Raw genomic sequence first — 20761 nt, 5'->3', positions numbered from 1 at the left:
GGGTTACAATACTGCCTGTATTATAATTTCCCAATTTCTTCCTCTACTGTTTTTAATTCAACCTTTCCATATATAAGTTATTTTTGGGGTTATTTCCCAGCTGTTAATTACATTTTGGGGTATTCAAACATAGCTACCACTTTCTTGACCATCAGTGAAGCCTATCTAAATCATTCTGAAGGAGTACTGTTCTAGTCTTTACCGGTCTCCCAATATCGACAAAATCAAATTTCACATCACTCTGTAAACTTTCGTTAATATAATTTTATGATGTTTAGAAACAACAATGGTCCTGGCACTAGTATCTAATAGATTTGAATTCTAACACACTAGCCCAATTTGAAGAGTTAGAACCATTAATCACAACCATCTACCTCCTGTCCTACAGTCACTTTTCATTCCAATCAAGAATTACTATTCTAGCCTATACAGTTATTGTTTATTCAGTAATATTACAGTTTCTAAAGTAAACTCTTATGTTGGTTGATTCAAGTACTCCATTAAAATCCATATACTCAAACAATATCAAAATTATTTCTCACAACCAGCTCATTAATATTATGCTCATAATAACATTATCAAGAGTAGTTAAACATCATTTATCCCTTTCCGCCAACACAAAAATAATAGTTTTTCCTTGAATCCTTCATGCCTTCTCCTTAATTACCTCTTCACCATCTTTATATGTATACACTCACAAATATTTCATTGCAGACATGGTTGTAGCACATTTGCACTGTCCTAGTTGCTTTTGTACTTGTAGCCTTTTCCAGGTTTCAAGGCTTGATGATATGATATTCAGACATGTAACAATAAATTTGCTTAAAAACTATATGAGATTATATGGCATGTAATAATGTTTTTCTCATCATTAATATATGTATATAATGGAACTGATATGTGCTATAAATAAATACATATCATTATCTTTTCAAAAAAAAAAAAAAAAAAAATTATTTAGTTAGCTATATAATTGCAAAAATTAAAAAGATGCAATTTTTATTCATGTTTTGATTATACATGAAGTATTAGCAATCTATAAATAAATACAGAAAAAGTTACTGCAAAAATGGCATCTTACTAAACGATAATGGTCCAAGAATACTTTTGGGTCCTCTTTCTGTTTTTCAGCTATTTTACCAAGCATATAATGATGTAACCAAACTTCTTCTGCTTCAATACCTTCTTCCTTGCAGTTGTTTGCTGAGAGGAAACAGCTCTTTGCAAGTGCTAGCATCTCTTTCCTTTTAACTTGAAGCATGTCAAGCATCTCCTCTCCAAAGCCAAACTGTGCTTGCTAACATTAAAAAAAAAAAAAAAAAAAAAATGACAAAGATATCATAATTTCAGATATGATATATCTGAAATTATGATTGATAAATGTAATATCTGCTATTTAAAAAATAAAAATAAAATAACTCACATACAATAGAAGGAAAGACATTCACAGTTGGATTTAAGGCAAATTTTTAAATATCATTAAACATACTGTCTGAATTGGGTGTAAAAAAGAAATATATTAATTAAAAAATAATAATAAAAATTAAAAGCAAAAAAACAACCAGTTTTCCCTCCTCAAGTAGGCAACTATCCAGATGGCCTTTGAATTTCTCCAAGCTGTCCGCCTCAAATCAAGGTTGATTGATTGATTGATTTGGGTTTTATAGGCGCACTAGCAACTAAGGCTATAATGCGCCAAGACCAGGTAATATCTAAAAAATTTAACATCTCGGTGACCTAATTAATTAGGCCACCATGTCCAGATCTAAAAACATAAATAAACAACAATAACATATAAATTTTAAATACGATTAAAAACCTTTATTGCTTTTAAAAATCTAAAAACAGCAGACACATTGTCATTGTCGGATAAAATCTGACTGAGTGTATAAGGCTCAGTCAGATGATTAAAAGCGGTAAAACGGGTACTGCTAAAATCTGGACAGTCAATTAAAAGGTGTCTGATCGTTAAGATTGTGCCACAGGACACACACATAGGAGGGTCATCAGCCCTCAGCAGAAAAGAATGCGTTAAATGACTGTGTCCTATGCGGGTCCGGGCAAGAACAACTTCCTCAGTACGATTCCTGCGCAGACTAGACTGCCACGGTTCAATTACGGGCTTTATACGATATAATTTATTCGCAGTCTGCCTATTCCACGAATCCTGCCATTGGGAGTGAATCTTCTCGTGTATTATTTGCCTGTAGTCTGTATAGGGGACTAACAGGCAGTGGTTTTTATTGGGAATTGCTGATTTGGCTGCGGCGTCAGCCAAATCATTTCCCCTAATCCCAATGTGGCTAGGAATCCAGCAGAAGCGGATATCATATTCACGTTCATGGAGAACGTGAATCTTCTGCTGAATGCTAGACAGAACTGGATGAGAATTATATCTCACAGATATTAAAGCCTGTAACACGCTGAGAGAGTCTGAATATAAAATGAACCGTTGGTATTGGCATTTAATAATGTGATCCAAGGCTAACTTTATAGCGTGCAGCTCTGCAGTAAATATGCTGCATTCAGAGGGAATCTGCTCCGATGTAGTGCTGTCTCTAAAGACAGCAGCGGATCCCACATATGATTCCGCCTTCGAGCCGTCTGTGTAGACTGGCACGAAGTCAGAATGTTCAGCTCGGTGTGCTGAAAAAAGCTGCAGGTAGACAGATGACGGAGTGTCCGACTTTCCCCAATTTCTAAGGGACAAGTCACATGCCGGGACATGAGCATGCCAGGGTGGAAGGGGTTGCTTTGGTGTTTGCGCAACCTTGTCTACCTTGATATTAAGTTCTTTAAGTAGCTCTTGGACACGAATACCAAAAGGGCGATTGGCAGTCTTACGGGTGTTGTATAAATTTTCCCATCGTGGCTCAAAAACGGATAGCCACGTAGGGTGGTCTGGCAGGGATTTCAGTTTTAGAGCGTAGTTTAGAGACAACTGCTTGCGTCGAAGCAATAACGGCGGTTCGTTTGCTTCGACGTATAAGCTCTGGACTGGAGATGTTCGATATGCTCCAATAGCGGTACGGAGAGCCAGATGATGGACAGGATCCAGCCACCGAAGTACACTGTCTCTGGCCGAATTGTATACCAGGGACCCGTAATCTAGTCTGGATCGTACAAGTGCACGGTAGATGCGTAGTAGGGTGCATCGATCCGCACCCCAAGATGTAGAGGAAAGAGAGCGCAGAATATTCAGCCCTCTTGTGCACTTTGTGCGGAGTTGACGGACGTGATCCAGAAAGGTCAACTTTTTGTCAAATACGAGTCCCAAGAATTTTGTATCCGCTGCTATTGGAATAGCATTTCGTCCGAGCCTTAATTCGGGTTCAGGATGAAGATTACGCTTACGACAAAAGTGTACGCAAACGGTCTTCTCCGGCGAGAACCTGAAACCATTTGTAAGTGCCCAGGAGTTGAGTCGATCAATGGCTTTCTGCAGTTGTCTTTCAATCACCCTCATGTTGCATGACTGGCAAAATATGCTAAAGTCATCAACATAGAGGGCACTGTTTACAGTTCGAGGAAGTTGTTCTGTGATGGAATTTACTTTGATGGCAAAAAGCGTGACACTTAATACTGATCCTTGTGGTACTCCCTCCTCTTGGCTAAAGGAACGAGAGAGTGAGGATCCCACACGAACCTGGAAAGATCGATTGGCTAAAAAGTTTTTAATAAAAATGGGGAGTTGCCCCCTAAGACCGAGGCTATGCAGATCTTTTAAAATGCCAAATCTCCAAGTTGTGTCATACGCTTTCTCCATGTCAAAAAACACCGACACCAAGTGTTCACGTTTTAGGAAAGCATCCCGGATGGATGTTTCCAGTCTAATAAGATGGTCCAAAGTGGACCGGTTCCTTCGGAAGCCGCACTGGATATTGGAGAGAAGGTCATTTGATTCTAAATACCATATTAAACGAGAATTGACCATTCTCTCCAGAATTTTGCACAGACAGCTAGTCAGAGCAATAGGACGATAATTGGTGGTGATTTTTGGATCCTTTCCTGGCTTAGGAAAGGCAAGAACGATTGCCTTGCGCCAGGAATCCGGAAACTGCCCTTCAATAAAGATTCTGTTATACAGAGAGAGCAGATAATCCATAGATTTTGGTGAAAGATGTTTAACCAATTCATAATGGATGCCATCTGGTCCAACAGCACTTGCTTTGGAAAGGGCGAGGGCTCTTTTCAGTTCCTGAATAGTGAACGGCCCATTGTAGGGATAGATGTTCTTGGACTTAAAATTAAGTGCCTCCTTTTCCAGTTTATGTTTCAGGACCAGAAACTCTGGGGAATACGAGGATGTTGCAGAGATGTTAGAGAATGTTTCCCCAAGAGCATTGGCTATTGCAGTTGGATCTGCAATAGCGCATCCATTATAATCTAGGATTGAAGAAGGGTGGGATGTATATTTTCCCTTCATTTTCCGGATTTTATCCCAGACTACCTTAGAATTGGTAGCCTGGTTAACAGATGATGTAAAACGAATCCATGATTCCTTTTGACTCTGACGGCGAATGTAGCGTGCTTTGGCTCGTGCACGCTTGAAAGCTATTAGATTAGCAGTGGTAGGATATCGACGGAATATCCCCCACGCTTTGTTTTGAGCCTTTTTTGCTGCTGTGCATTGTGAATTCCACCAAGGTTTGGGAAATGGTGGAAACTGGCCAGATGTTTTTGGAACAGCATTCGCAGCTGCTTGGACAATCATTTCTGTGATGTACGTTACTGCATCATTGATAGGCTCCTGACTGACTGTACTGAGTTCAAAATTTGCCTGATGTTGGAAGGCATTCCAGTCAGCCTGATCAAACTTCCACCGTGGTAACCTAAAAGGAAGACATGGTCTCCCACTGTGTAACAAGGTTATCACAGGGAAGTGATCACTTCCATATGGATTCTCCTCCACTTCCCAAGTGAGTGAAGGGAGCAGAGAAGGGGAGCAGATAGAGAGATCAATGGCAGAAAAGGTACGGGTAGGCATATGGAAGAAGGTGTTTGTTCCAGTATTGAGAAGGGAAAGGGCATTGTCATTGAGCATACGCTCTATGACCCGTCCCCTTTCATTGATGTTAGCACTACCCCACAGGGTGTTATGTCCATTCATGTCCCCGAGAAGTAAGAAAGGGGGAGGCAACTGCTTTAGAAGATCATCAAGGGCTTCCTGGGAGATGTCAGTCCCAGGTGGCAAATAAATAGAGCAGACCGTTAATAAAAATCCCACTGTAAGGCGAATTGCAACAGCCTCTATGCTGGTTGTAATTAGCAAGGGCTGAACTGGGGTCTGATTACTCACAAGGATAGCCACTCCTCCATGAGCAGGACCATCCGCAATTCTATCCTTACGAAAGATTGTGATGTTATGCATGGTGGGATCATCATTCGCCTTTAGATAAGTCTCCTGCAAGCAAAAGCAAACTGGCTCGTGCTTTTGCAGGAGGGCCTTGATGTCATCAATATTTCGCCGGAATCCACGACAATTCCATTGTAGGAATTTAGCCATTATTTTGGCTTGGTGGGTCCATCAGGCGGCTTCCGAGGTGCTGAGGGCTTACTTTTATCAGCCTTGGCTTTATCTTTTTTGGGGAAGAAAGGACGATGTCCCGTGTCCATTTCTTCCTCCGCAAAGAGTTCCAAGACTGATTCATCCTGTACCTCCTTGTTCTCTACATCCATTCTTTCTGGTGTCACGGATGACTCTTCTAAAGTTTTTGGCTTTTCTTTACCACTTGGTTTAGGTAGTGGTGGAGCACTAGGAGGTACGGATATAGGAGTGGCAGCTGATTGTGTTTTTGTGGTGGGCTTTTGTGAACTCAATAAATAGCGTGCAATCGGGGTGAATGACTCTTTTGGTGGTATAGTCATCTCAGTTTGTGTACCGATAGTGCACTTTGCAGAAACCTTCTGGGCATATGAAGGTTTCCCGCTATTTATTGGTTGTATGCGTTTTCTAGCCTCTGGGTAGGAGATGTTTAGCTCCGTTTTTAATTTCTGTATCTCCTTTTCGTCCTTCCACCGCTGACATGCTCGAGAGTATGCAGGGTGCTCTCCTTGGCAGTTAATACAATTAGGCTTAGGAGCTAGACATTCCTTGCTCTCGTGGTCTTTAACACCACATCGAGCACAGGCAGGATTACCACGACAGGATGTTTGTGAGTGGCCGTACTTTTGACATTTAAAACACCTCAGTGGGTTGGGAACGTAAATCCTCACTGGGCAGTTTAAGTACCCTGCCTTGATGGAACTTGGAGGCCGTGGGGTGTTGAATGTTAGGATGAGAACTCGGGTAGGGACAAGATTCCCATCCTTACGCATAGATATTCGCTTCACAGCTGTCACTCCTTGCTCTTTCAATTCAGAGCAGATCTCTTCTTCAGAAACGTGAAGAAGATCCCACTCTGATATGACACCTCGTGACGAGTTCAGAGTTTTATGAGGGGTTACGATAATGGGTATTCCCCCTAAAGATGTGGCATTCAAAATTTTTTCAGCATGCTTTGTATTTGATGCTTCGACTAAAATATCTCCAGAACGCAGCCGTTTTACCGATTTAGGTGAACCTGCCATCCCTTCTAATCCTTTCTGGATAAAGAAAGGTGACATTTTCCCAAGTGACTGCTCTCCGGTGGAATGGAGAATGAGGAAAAGAGGTGTCACAGATGTTGTTTTCTCCTCAGTTCTGGCTCTTTTAGCTGAATTGCTTTCACTCTCATCTGACGATCGATTAGGTAGGGGCCTTGTTGGGGCCCCAGAAGAAGAATTTAAATTACTCATATGAGTAAAAAGAAAATGTCTGATGCCTAAGTACCTCACCCACCACGGAGCCCTACGAGGGGACGCCCACTCGTGAACTAGCAGGTACTGCGTACACGAATGGGACGCCGAGTTCGCTTAGAGCACCATACCCACGTTACCAATAAGTCTTTATCCCGTCCCAGGACCAAAGGGAGGGAGACTTATTGGAACGCAGTTGACCCTAGCAGTATAGAACCACCCGCCGATTGATCCCAGTCGAGCCGGTCCGGGACCACCCGTCTCGTCGAAGCAGGGGCCAAAGTGGTGTATTAAGGCTGGGCCCCTCAACCACCAGGATCCCCCTTTCCGCTTCCACGGGTCGCGGCGCACGGCTGCACACGCCGGATTCCAAAGATGTAACCCTGGAACCAAGGTATGGGCGTTGGATCCCAGTGATGCTAATCTGGAAAACCAGCAGCATCACTGGGAGGTCCCCTCACCCGTACAGGTGCCCACGTTGAGGGGCAAATCAAGGAGGTAACTTATTCCAATAAGTAACAGATTGACACCCTGTGAGTCAGTCCAAACATCTTAATTTCAATTCATGGCCTCCAGAGAGGGTAGGAGTAAAATTAATAAGTAAAATTTTACTTATAAACTGGAATCATTTATAAGTAAAATTTTTACTTATAAATGATTCCAGTTCTGGAATCATTTATAAGTAAAAATTTTACTTTTATTCATTTTACTATCCCCCTCAGAGCATTATAAGCCTCAAACAGATCATCCTCTATGGTGTCTAGTTGTTGACAAGCTCCATAGACCACATATCTGAGGCCATTCCACATACAGGTGTCCTTGTACATTTCTCACAAAGTGGGTTGCCCATCTTTGAATCATTCAAATACTTGATATCTTTTTTTTAAGTGAAGTGTCTATACTTGGCAAGTAGTATTCCAAGCATGGTCCTACAGTTGCCCTATACAATGGGATTACAAGCTCCTAATCTCAAAAAAGAAAGGCTTGACAAATTATCAATGTCTACACTGCTCAAAGACCATCATGTCTGCATATGTAGTAACCTTCAAATAACCTTTCTTCTATTGTTTATGACTCAATCTCACCTGCATATTATTTTTGGAATGATAGTCCCAGGTGTGCAACTTGCAGCATCAAAAAATTGCTGCCACTGTTCTGATTATCCTCCTTGAATCCTATCCAAGTCATCCTGATTGAGTGCATCTTTTCACTGATTGGTAACCACTCTCTTCAATCTTCACATCATACGCAATTTTGACACCATGCCCTCTATCTTTTGTTTGATGTCGTATGTGATTTATGAAAATCAGAAAAAGCAGTGGTCTGATCCTTTGGTGGGTGAACTTCTAATATTAGACCAATCTGGAAGTAACCATTAAACATACCCTCTACCATCTGCCCTAAGGAGGCAGGAGTGTGATATTTGCTAATGATATAAAAGTTGGCAGAGTGGTTAATGACAGTCATCAGAATGAGCTACTGCAACAAGATCTAGGAAAATTGGGTCACTAGGCTGAGAAATGGCAGTTGAACTTTAACATTGAAAAATACAAGGTACTGCACATGGGTAGCGGTAAACAAAAAACTAATATATAGACATATGAGAACATAAATTATTTTAACTTTAGACTTGCTAACTAGAATAACTTAAACTCAAATAATTCTGTCGATGAAATTTTTTTTTTATTTTTTTCATAAAGTTACAAAGCATAATTCAAATTAATATTCCTAAAACTAGTAAAAAAGAAAAAATTAGATTTCATAATATGCTTGCAAAAAAAAAAACAAAAACCCTACACTTGAAACCCTGTTAATAAATTTAAATGGTGAACATTTCTAATCCTAAAGATATTGCAGACATTTTTGAAAATCAGTTCAAGTACTTGGATGGAAAGAATATTCACCCCTCAGGATATAATTATACAGTTCCTAGGGTATCATAAACATTATCTAAAATCATATTCACTCCTAGCAATCTAGTAGAGTCCCTGAAACGGCTAACCAAACACCATTCGAAAGGGCGAGATGAAATACCTGCCATATTTTGGGGAAAAAAAAAAAAATGAGGGAAACCTTTAAAATCTGTCATTTTAAACTTATTTACTACTTCACTGATAGAAGGAATCTATTCAACATTAGGATAGAAGGAAAAATATGGACACTGTATCTCGATAACTGCAATATAAAACTATTGTCCAATAGTTCCTTTAAATTCTATAGCTAAATTATTTGATTCCATAATATCACAGAAACTAATAATGTATCTTACACTGTATAACTACTAATGCAAAGCACATTTCTAGAACTGGCTTTAGAATCGGCGATATCAAACTTGCTATCTTTTTGGAAAACATGTTACCACAACAGTTGACAAAGGAACAGCATTAGCATTAGCATTAGTAGAGGCATATGATGCAAGAAAGCAAGCCTATTCAGCATCAGCCAAAAAAAAAAAACAAAAAAAAACCCCACTCCCATTTCACCCCTCTGTTCGTTCGAAATACCTGTCCAGTTGAGCTTTAAATTTGTTCAAGCTATCAACTTCAACAACAAGTGATGGAAGTCGGTTCCACCAACCAACCACCCGCTGGCCAAAGGCAAATTTCCGCACATATATCCGACATCCGTCCTTCCTCAATTTGAATTTATGCCCTCTGAGGTGATTATTCTGAGCAAGATGAAGAATCCCATTGGCATTGAGCATGCTCAAACCATTCAAAGCCTTATACACCTCTATCAGATCACCTCGCCGGTGCCTAGTCTCCAGACTCTGTAATTTGCAAAACTTAAGCCTTTCTTCGTAAGAGCAACCCTTTGTTCCATTCACTAATCTTGTTGCCCTTTTCTGTACCCGTTCCAGCAGTTCTACATCCTTCTTGAAATGAGGCCTCCAGACCTGTATACAGTACTCAAGATGTGGCCTAACCATTGCCTTATACAATGGAATAATCACCTCCTTATCCCTGCTAGAAAAATTCCTGTATATCATTGACAAGACACCATGAGCTACTCTTGCAGCCCGTCTGCACTGCTCAGAGAACTTCATATCTGCCTGCACAATTACCCCCAGGTCCTTTTCATTCTCCACCACTGTCAGTGTAGTACTGCAGAGTTGATACGTTGCTCTGGGGTTACTGTTTCCCATATGTAGTACTTTACATTTTTCAATGTTAAACTTCATTTGCCACCTCTCAGCCCATCTGTTCAACCTTTCCAGATCCTGTTGCAGCAGCATAGCGTCAGTAGTGTCCTTAACGACCCTGCCAACCTTTGTATCATCTGCAAACTTGGACATTAAACTTGATATCCCATCATCGATATCATTCATAAACACCGAAAACAACAACGGACCCAACACTGAACCTTGAGGAACTCCACTAATAACATTAGTCCACGTTGAGCAGTGTCCATTGATTACCACTCTCTGTCTTCTGCCACTCAACCATCCCCTTATCCATAGCAGCAATTTGCCTCCAATGCCACACTGCTCCAATTTGTGCAGCAGTCTTCCATGTGCAACAGTATCAAAAGCCTTTCTAAGATCCAAATATATAATATCAAAGTTATTCCCTGCATCCAGTTCTTTTGTGACTACATCATAGTATCCAATCAAATTGGTCAGGCAAGACCTGCCCTTAACAAAACCATGCTGCGTCTGAGCTATAACTGAATTCTTGTCTAGATGATCCTGCAGTGCTTCTTTAACCAGTGCCTCCATTAATTTACCTGGAACAGAAGTTAAACTAACAGGTCTATAATTACTTGTATCAGCCTTTGATCCTCCTTTGTGAATTGGGGTTACATTTGCACATCTCCAATCTATGGGTACCTCCCCTGAGTCCAAAGAAGCTCTCATAATTATGGCTAGGGGTTTGCATACTTCCTTTGCTGCCTCCTTTAATATAACTGGATAGATCCCATCCACCCCAGGTGCCTTTTTTATGTTTATCCTCAACAATCTCTCCTCCACTTTCCTCTCAGTTATTACAAAATCATCCAGCTCACTGCCAATGTTTACTTTACCTACATCATTCTCCTTCCTGAATAACTCCTCATGCGTGAATGTAGATGCAAAATACTCGTTTAGATTGTTAGCCACCTGAGCAGGATCCTCAACTGTTGAACCATCAATATCCAGTGGACCAATCTGATTCATCCCTTTCCTTCTCGAGTTCAAATATGTAAAGAACTCTTTTCTGTTTTTCTTTGCATCCTTTGCCAAGGATTTTTCGTAGTCTGCCTTTGCCTGCCCAATCTCCTTTGTGACTTGGTTACAGACCAACTTATATCTATCATAGGCTTCCATGTCACCCATTAATTTGTATGTATCCCATGCATTTTTCTTCTCTGCCACATGTCTCATTAATTCATCTGACAACCATTTAGGCCTAAACCTTGAACAATATTTCTTAGTTGGTATGTAAAGCCTGGTAGCCTCCAAGATTAGTTCCTTGAATTCTTCCCATTTTGAGTTTGCTGTTGGTAACATCATCAGTTGGTCCCACTGTATAGAATTTAAATACTGTCTCAGACCATCATAGTTGCCTTTACGAAAACAAAAACCCTTCCCTTTACCTCTGATGGTAGTTACCTCCTTGAGTAAATTCCACTTCAACACACTGTGATCACTGCCACCTAGTGGTTCATTTATCTGCAGATTCTTAATGCATGAAGAATCACTACTGATAATCAGATCAAGAGTATTGCTCCCTCTTGTTGCCTCACGAACATGCTGATGTAGAAAACAATCATCCAATAAATCCACAAAAGCCTTGCTAGTGTGCGAGTGACCAACCCACAAATTCCAGTCAATATCGGGGAAATTAAAATCCCCCATTATAAGACTCTCTGATTTACTGGCCCACTCTATTTCCCCGTACAATATCTTATTATACTCATCAGAGTCATTAGGCGTATAGCACACTCCTACTCTCAATTTTGATTTCCCTATGCTTATGTCACACCAAACTGACTCGACACCGCCCTGTCCATCGATGTCGACTGGCTTCACTTCCTTGGACTTTATGTGTTTCTTAATTAATAGCATAACCCCCTCCTGTCCTGTCTATCCTTTCTATACACATTGTATTCCCCAAATTCCAGTTCCGCATTACTTATATCTGTGTGACACCACGTCTCTGATATCCCAACAATATCTGCCTTTGATGTTTTGAGCAATACCTCAAATTCATCAAATTTATTTACCAAACTCCTAGCATTGGTGTACACGCAGGTATACATGCACCTGTTTCTATTCTTAGCTACCCTAACACAACCCAGGTGTTTACTTGTACCACAATGACTACCAGCAGTCTCTGAAATATCCTGCATCTTGTTTTCCAGGCTTCTGCTCATTTCAATAGAAGCAGTGCAAGAATCACTTCCACCTCTGCCAGTGGCTACTGTTAATCTATTAGTCCTTGTATCGCCCCCAACTAGCAGTTTTCCGACCCACCTAACACTGCCTCGACAGCATCAGCAAAAATTCTTGCACCCTTTCTATTTAAGTGTATCCCATCCCTGTAGAAGCAATCTCTCCTGTTAACAAGTACAGTCCAGGCTGAAAAAAATTCTACCCCTTGAGCCTTGCACAATCCCTCCAGGGACGAATTGATCGACAAGGCTCTCATCATATACTCCCTCCTATCGTGTCTGGGCAGAATTGCAGACACTTTCAAGTTCAACCCTAATTCACGGCTTTTTTTCAACAGTGACCTGTACTTGCTAAGTAATTCCGCCGGTCTCCTACTCTTAATATCATTAGTGCCAACGTGTACAACTATATCACCTTTTGTGCCCTTAAACAGGTAGATGTTACATACACCAACCTCTCCAGGGTGTTTGATTCTGTAAATCATGAGCTTCTGTTGTTAAAATTGCATGCTTATGGTATCAGGACACTCTCTGAGTTGGCTAAAAACATTTATTACCTTGTGAATACAGAGTAATATTATCTGGAAAAAATCTTATCCACTCACAATCAATGATAGTGTTCCTCAAAGAATGTCTTCAACCTCTACTTTTCAGCATCTATGCGAAGGATATACTAATTTCAATGAATCCATCATTACCAGCCATATCAGATGATCTAAGTAGCATGTAGCTATATCAGATGATCTAAGTAGCATGTAGCCATATCAGTAGATGATCTAAGTAGCATGTAGCCATATCAGTAGATGATCTTCTGCCCTGGTGATCATCTACGTAGATGATAACCAGGGCAGCAAATAAACTTACAGAATAATTTGATGATTTATCATCTTGATGTATATGGAGTGGGTACAGAGAAGAGCAATGAAATTGGTGATGGGAACAAAGAGGTGGTTTTACCAAGAAAGGCTTCAGTTCTGCAAACTGCAGCATCTGGAGCCTAGGCACTTGCAAGGCATTCTTATTGAGGTGTATAAGGCTTCGAATTTATTGAGCAAGCTAAAGGCTGATGGGATTCTTCCTCTTGCTCATAATACACATGAGGGGGGATTTCATAAATTCAAATTGGGGAGGTTGGTTGCAGAATAGATGTGCGGAAGTTTGCTAGAACAAACTTCAGTCAGACGTTGTGGAAGTGGATAGCCCGAACAAATTTTAGATGAACTGTAGGAATGGAGGGATAGGTGAAATGGGAACTTTTATTTTTATTTATTTGGTTGTTGCTCTATAAGTTTGCCTATTTGCATCATTTGCCACTATTAATACTTATTTAAATAATGGGCTGACAAAAATTACTTACATAATTTTCTATGCCAATTCTCAGAAAACCCTTTATACATACAATTATACAATAAACTCAATTCCACTTCAAATAAAATCAGAAATAAAATATAAAGGAATTATATTTTCATCAAACCGCAAATTTAAAAGTCATATTAATGTAATATCAAGAATAGGGTATCAGATTTTAGGCCTTATAAAACAATCACATCAATTTGTCATAAAACTATATATAAATATGATAATTCCTATTTTGGAATACTGATTCCCTGTGTGGTCTCTTTATCAAAAAATATAAACAAATCAAATATAAACAGTTCAAAAAAAAGCAAAGAAGGACTTAATTATTTTGGTGGGAACTTCATAACTTTAATTTGTAGCTTAAATTTAATTTCACTAGTGGCGGTTAAAAGTTTTGTCAGTTTTCGTTATAATTTCTTTTAATTTAAATTCTGTACACAGCCAAGCCTTGCATAATGCGAGTTTGATTAATGTGTTTTTCAGTTACCGCCATTTGAAAAAAATTATACCACTTTTCACTTTACACAATGCAAACTTCCAGTTAACGCATTTTTTTTTTTTTTTTTTTTTTTATGTGATAGTTGAAGAAAAGATTTGAATTGCAAGTTAAGATTATCACACATTGGATGGGAAATAAACAAACGTTTGTATGCTGCCCGCCTCAGTGTGTTCTATCAACAATCGGAAGAAGACATGCTACTTGTTTGTCTCCTGCTAATAAAGCCAATGCAGACTTGCATTTAAAAATTCAAATTTTTAAACGAGCCAGATGAAAATGTTACCGCGAAGGAGATGGTAAAAGAACTAGATGAAATCTTTTATATCGCAGGGAACCTCAAACCTTTTGTTTGAGGTTCTCTGTGATACAAAAGATTTCTTTTTATTTTGCTAGGGCCAGAGAAGATTGTTGTCGGCTACTGGAAATTGAGTGATGAAAAGAGAAAGTCAACACTGTTCAAATATTTCCTTAACAATTTGCTTCTTCATTGTGTATTTTATGTCAAAGGTTCTCAAACTTTCTTGGTTCACGGCACCCTTAGTGTCTCAGTAATTTGTTTCAAGCGCACCTAGACCAAAAGATATACCTAACAGTTCCATTTATTAAGTAGATAAGTCCAAACAATTTAATAAGAAATGTTTAAATTGTGAACTACCTCAAGCTAGTAGTTTGCGAGGTGTCAGACGGATGTCGAGTATTGCTGTGTTTCCCTTGAAAATTTAAAATATTCCATGGCACACAGTTTGGGAACCGCTGTTTTATGCAATAAACATTTAATTCTATAATTATTTTCTTTATCTTTTACATGGTATACAGTTAAAAAGTTATTTTTAAAATTCTTGATGGACATTCCTGAAGGTCAAGGACCAATTATAATTTTTCCTATTGATTACTATATTCGATTAATGCTCTTCCGTTTTGCGAGATGCACTCGCGAGACAAATTAATCATGTTAATTAAGGTCAGCCTGTATAGTAAGTTTAAATTTGTAAAGTGTTTGTAAAATTACAGCTGAATATTCACATAGCCTTTGTTATTATTATTAGCCATATGGTGCAAGGAAGCCTGAGGCTTATGCTGCACCAGCCAAAAAAAAAAAAAAAAAAAAATTCCCGAGTTACCATGAGAGAGAGAGAGAGAGAGTGTGTCAGAAGTAGAAAGGAATCACCAAGAAAGAGAAGAATGATAATATCCAGATCAAGACCCTGGGTTTACCAAGCACATACTCACCAGATGTGAGCCCCTGGGGTATTGTCAATATTTTAGCAGGAATTTCATAACTTTCATTCGGTTTGTTTGTTATTTGGTTTTTAGGGGCATTAGCAACTAAGGCCATATTGCTCCGGGAATATGCAGTGGTCATTCCCTTGACCTTTCCGCATCCTCCGTATTTGGTGGTGACGGGCTCGAACCCCGGTCTAATCAAGAAGCGTGTGCTATGCATTGCTGCTCCTTCCCACCTGGTTACGGAGGCACCTTTTCTTTCATTCGGTAAGTTAAATTTAACTTTTTAGTGATTTCAGTTTGTCAACAGTTTAATTTTTGCAATATTTTGGTAACATAAATTCTGTAATATATTCTGTAATCTTCGTAAAGTTCAAATTCTATAATTAAAATTCTGGTTGCTAAAAGAACCACCTATAGTACAAAGTCCAGGGACATTGGGAGTCAAAGTGAAATGCTTGAGAGATTTCTGGTGTGATAAGCGATTTTGTTTGTATAGCCTGTGGCATATTTTATTTTTTTTTATGAAAACCACAAACACGAGACGTATTAGCACCAATAGTACTTAGAACCATGCTTGGGATGAAGGTTGAGAAGATGAAAGAAGATATTTGTTGACATTAGAATTAAACTTCTGTAGACTGTAATTTTCAGGAAATACATATGAAGGAAGGTTGTTCCAAAAAACGGCAGTCAGATGAATAAAGGAGGAAGATGAAAAGTTGATTCTGTGAGTCTGAAGTTGGACAGTAAATAGATGTTCACAGGTGGGGCACATGTTCGGACTGTTTTGAAAGAAAGAGAGAGAGAGAGAGAGAGAGAGAGAGAGAGAGAGAGAGAGAGAGAGAGAGAGGGAATTATAGAAGCCAGTTCAGAAGAACAGTGCCCATGGAAGTATCTGTAGAAAAGGCATGCAGCTGCAGCAGAAAAAGTACATCTATGAGAGAACGAGTGGAGAGACTTTGTTAGAAAGGAGTCATTAATTAACCTAACTGCTCACTTCTGAATGGAATCTAGAAGCCTGAGAGGGATTTTGGAGGCACCGCCCCCAGATGGAAGAGCAATTTTCCATGGTAGGGCAGATTTGCGATTTGTACAGATTGAACAGCTGTTTGGAAAAAAAGTAACACAGAGAGTGAAAGAGAAAACCAAGTTTTTTTTAGATGTAGAGGAAGCAATATGCTTATTAATGAGATTGAGCAAATCAAAGCCCAAAACTCAAGCCTACTTGAAGAAATACAACAACTCAAGGCACAAGTAGTTGCAAATAAATTCACTGTAGTGAACCAGCCTTCTACCATAGAACCCAACCTTAAAAATAACAAAAGAGAACAATCCACTAATCAGCTCAACAGCAAAGATGCAGATTTCAGTGAAGATAACTCTACCAAACCTGCATCTAACATCACCGGAGATAGCCGCTCAAAGACCTCTCAGGTGGCCTCCTCTACAGCATCGACCCTAAATAATACCAAACCTAAAATGTTAAAGCAGATAATCCAAACTGGAAAGAGTCCATCGATACCCACATTTGCAGAAGTAGTCACCAGCCAAAAAGATGATCATAAAATCCAAAAGATCCCACTAGCAATGCTTACAAACTGCATGCACTTCCTGCCCAAGTCTCATCTCACCAATCAACAGGTTCACTCAAAAGAAATCGGGATCATATATTCAACCTATCAGAAAATGGAACGTGGAAGACAAACGGGAAAAACAGGTGGCACACAACACACCACTACGGGGAATCACTCATATTCGTACAATATCACAGCGGTCCAGACTCGTGGGCAAATCTTTATTTCTCGACTGGAACCAACTACTAACTCAAGCAGCATTAAGGCCATGTTTGCAGAACTTGACAGAATAAATACTGATGTGAGACAGAGAAGAACTAGGTACCCAACTTATGCATCTTTTATCTTTAGCTGCCACCCAGAGATGATGAGCTTCGTGTTGGATCCAAGGCTATGGCTCCCTGGAACTCTCGTCAAACCATTCCTAGACCAGATGCCAAGAGCCGCAATAAACTACCAAAATCATCAACAAATGCAATAGCCATTAAAACTACCAAGCTGCCAAACCAAAGAAATGCAGAAGAATTCAAATGAATCTACTGAAAACAAACCTATTATAGGAAACAAAATGTCCACATATCAATCCAACTACCAGCTGTTTATGATGTCAATCCCCAAGGCTGCAAACCTGTCTCTAATATCCCTGTACACATCGCAATGCACAGTAGACCAATGCGGACACAAAAAAGAGACGCTACCCATACGAACTCCGATTGCTATGGCTACCACCATTTGAATTGCCTTTCAAAATGCAAGAAGTATCTGTAACAAGCTAGACACTGTCGAACAGCTTCTACTTTCGAAAACCGTAGATATCCTCTGTATCGCTCAAACGTGGCTTGGGAATGGGCAGGACTCCCTGGCCTGTGCACCTCAGGTTGGTTACCAGATGCTCTGCTCCTCTAGAGAGGATCGTAGAGGAGGGGGAGTAGCAATACTCTACAATACCACCCTCTTTTCATTGGTACATTCTGTGGAAACCCAATCCCTTGCATTTGAAGCTGCCATGGTGTCCCTCAAGCTTAACACCTACTTGATAGACATAGTAACAGTATATATTCCACCAGGCCCAAACAGTGATATCATTGAAGATGTAATCTATTGGCTAGTGAATCATCTCCACCCCTCTGCTAAGCACATTGTTTGTGGCGATTTCAATTTTCCACCTACTCTCGCACATCTTAGTAGGTCACTCGTTAGCAGTATGGATTCACTGGGTATTAGCCTTCTCAACTGCCACCCCACAATCTCTTAGATTTGGTATTCTCCTCAGCACCATGCAACCTCGAAGACAACCCTCACAATCTCTTTCAATCCGATCACGAACCCATTGCCATACTCCTGCACTTAGCTGCACCTAACTTTGATAACAAGGCCCAAAAAAAAAAAAAAAGAAATAACATCCCCCAAATTCATTGATCCACCATGATGTCTCGAAGCCGCATCCTCCATCCCTTGGGAAGCTCTCAACAATTGCGATCTCCAGCTGGCTGTGGACCTCATGACCAGGTGGATCCGGACCATTGCCAATTACGGATCAACAAAAACTGTCTGCATCACTTCCCGTTCAAGAGCTTGGTGGACACCTACACTGAACAAAAATTTCCAAGGAAAAAAATCTGCATAAGAGATGGAAAGAATCAGGCACTATACAAGATCGGATTGCCTTCTCCAGAGCAAGGGCAGTGTTCAACCACCAGAAATCATCTGCAATCTAAAAACATCTAAAAGCAACCCTACAAAAACGCAAACCATTTTATGACTATCGACACACAGGAATTCCTAAAACACTGGATCTTGAACTGTGGATGGACCACATTGCATGGTTCTCGAACAATGTGGCCCCGATATATCCAGGCAACTTACTTGTCAACAACATTCCAATGGATATGCTCGCCACCATTTGCATCACCAGGAAGCAGCTTATAACTGCTATAAATGGATTGCCACCCACTGCAACCGCAGGCCCTGACCTTGTGCCACAATTCATGAACAAGTGTCTCAGCACATTTATCATCGATCCACTATAAATTTTTAACCGTGTCTTAACGCAGCACTACTTTCCCCCTTTCTGGAAAAGATATGCTGTGAGACCATATCCTAAATGCCAATCTGCATCCCTCATTAAACAGTTCAGGCCAATCTCTCGCTCTTCCAGCCTCTTGAAACTTACGGAGAAGGCATTACTTTCTACCAGCACCTGCGAGGTGATCTAATCAAGGTGTATAACGCCTTGAATGGTTTGAGAAAGCTCAATGCTAATGGGATTCTTCCTCTTGCTCAAATTACTCAACTGATGGGACAAATTCAAATTGAGGAAAGACAATTGTAGAACAGATGTGCAGATATTTGCCTTTAGCAAGTGGGTGATTGATAGTTGGAAGAAATGTCCATCTGTTGTAGTAGAGATCAACAACTTAAAAAAGTTCATGGGAGAACTAGACAAACATTGAATGAATGGATGGGTGAAATGGAAAGAGGTTTTTTTTTTTTTTTTTGGCTGATGCTACATAAGCTTGCTTTCTTGCATTATATGCCTCTACTAATGTTATTGCTATACTGTATTTAGAATTACTTTGTAACATGCAAATTAAATCAATAAATCAACTAATACCTAATAATATTGACTTTTATTTTACCTGCTTTAACTGACGAGATGCATGTGAATGTAGCATATATGCTGAAGACCCATACTCAATCCAGAGAGAAGCATTACAGGAATCTAATTCTAGAGCATGCTGAAAGCATCTCATAGCTGGAGTTGATTTTTTGTATACAGTTGCTTCATTTTTCAACTCGCACTACAACCAAAATATAAATAATTAAGCATCTGATTTTTCAGAGAGCCACATTTTTATCAGATTATTTAATTTGGTATATTGTATTTACATATTTCAAAATTGAGTATTACTGAAAATAAAATTAGCTCCTCCTTACTTTCTATTTCTTAAAATATATATGTGTAAATAAGTAAATAATTATACATATACAGTAAGTTCGCGAGATAAGAGATACGTTCCAGGACTTCTTATGTAAGTCGAGTTTTACACAACTTGGGAATAACTAATAAAATATTGCTACTATATCCTTGATATGCCAAAATTATAAAAGTACTGCATATATAGTACTGCAAAAGTACCACAAATATCCTCAGAAGAATGAAGCAAAAAATAGTTGTATAAATTTAAATTAATTAAATTTTCTGATCCAAATTGACCACTTTCTTTTTCTGGGTAGATTTAGTACTGCTGTCACTTATTCTCTTAGTCTGCACCATGATAATGGTCAAAATGAAAAATTCTGTAAAGAACTTCACACGGTTAAGCAGAAACACTATTATCACCTCACACGAGCTCACATTTTACTAAAGCACATTTCTAGAGATCACAACCAAAAAACAATTAAAACAACTGGCACTTTCCAGTTTATTGGGCTTTTCTGTTAATGCAATTCATTATAAAAGGGTAGTAAACTCGATTTTTTTTTTTTTTTTTTTTTTGGTAGTTGTTGGCGCATAGGCTTCTGTGGCCATAATGCACCTCCCAAGGTTTTTGCAGTACTTTGATCCAAGCCCGAGGCGGGAATCGAACCAGCGGCCTTTGGTTTGCCAGACAGGCACTTTACCCACCCAGCTAGCCCGGTTGGCAGTAAACTCGATCTTATTGCAGTTGCGATAATAATAATAGCCGGAATTATGTTGGTTTTTATGTTATTATGGAGAAATGTGTGTACACTTTACTAAAATATTTGGTCATAAAAAATAAATAAATAATATTTAAATAAATAAATTTTCTGAATCTCCTCTCCCTTCTTATTTTTTAAGTTTTGTAAATTTGTTACTCACTTGGTATCTCAGTTGCGCAACTTGTGCATGCCATGTTCATCATTATTTATTGCTTATTATTTATTTTTTTTTTTACTGTTTTAAATTTACTGTTTTACAATCCTAAAA

At 39.4% G+C, this 20761-nt stretch overlaps 1 protein-coding gene across 1 annotated transcript in view; it reads right to left on the bottom strand.

Annotated features, from left to right (window-relative positions):
• Positions 1–20761, bottom strand: part of LOC150075707 (calcineurin-binding protein cabin-1-like) — a 1104404-nt gene that overhangs the window by 291770 nt on the left and 791873 nt on the right. Inside the window, exons 33-34 of the mRNA XM_090388624.1 lie at positions 19449–19610; positions 1082–1297 (exon numbers count right to left, since the gene is read on the bottom strand). Of these exons, the coding sequence (XP_090244750.1) occupies positions 1082–1297; positions 19449–19610 (378 nt within the window). The remainder of the gene's footprint in view (positions 1–1081; positions 1298–19448; positions 19611–20761) is intronic.

The sequence above is a fragment of the Mastigoproctus giganteus genome, chromosome 14, assembly GCF_048544385.1.
Source record: "Mastigoproctus giganteus isolate SK-2022 chromosome 14, ASM4854438v1, whole genome shotgun sequence".
Classification (NCBI taxonomy): Eukaryota; Metazoa; Arthropoda; class Arachnida; order Uropygi; family Thelyphonidae; genus Mastigoproctus; species Mastigoproctus giganteus.
Note: the sequence above shows the minus strand (reverse complement) of the source record. Positions and strands in the feature narration are given on the sequence as shown.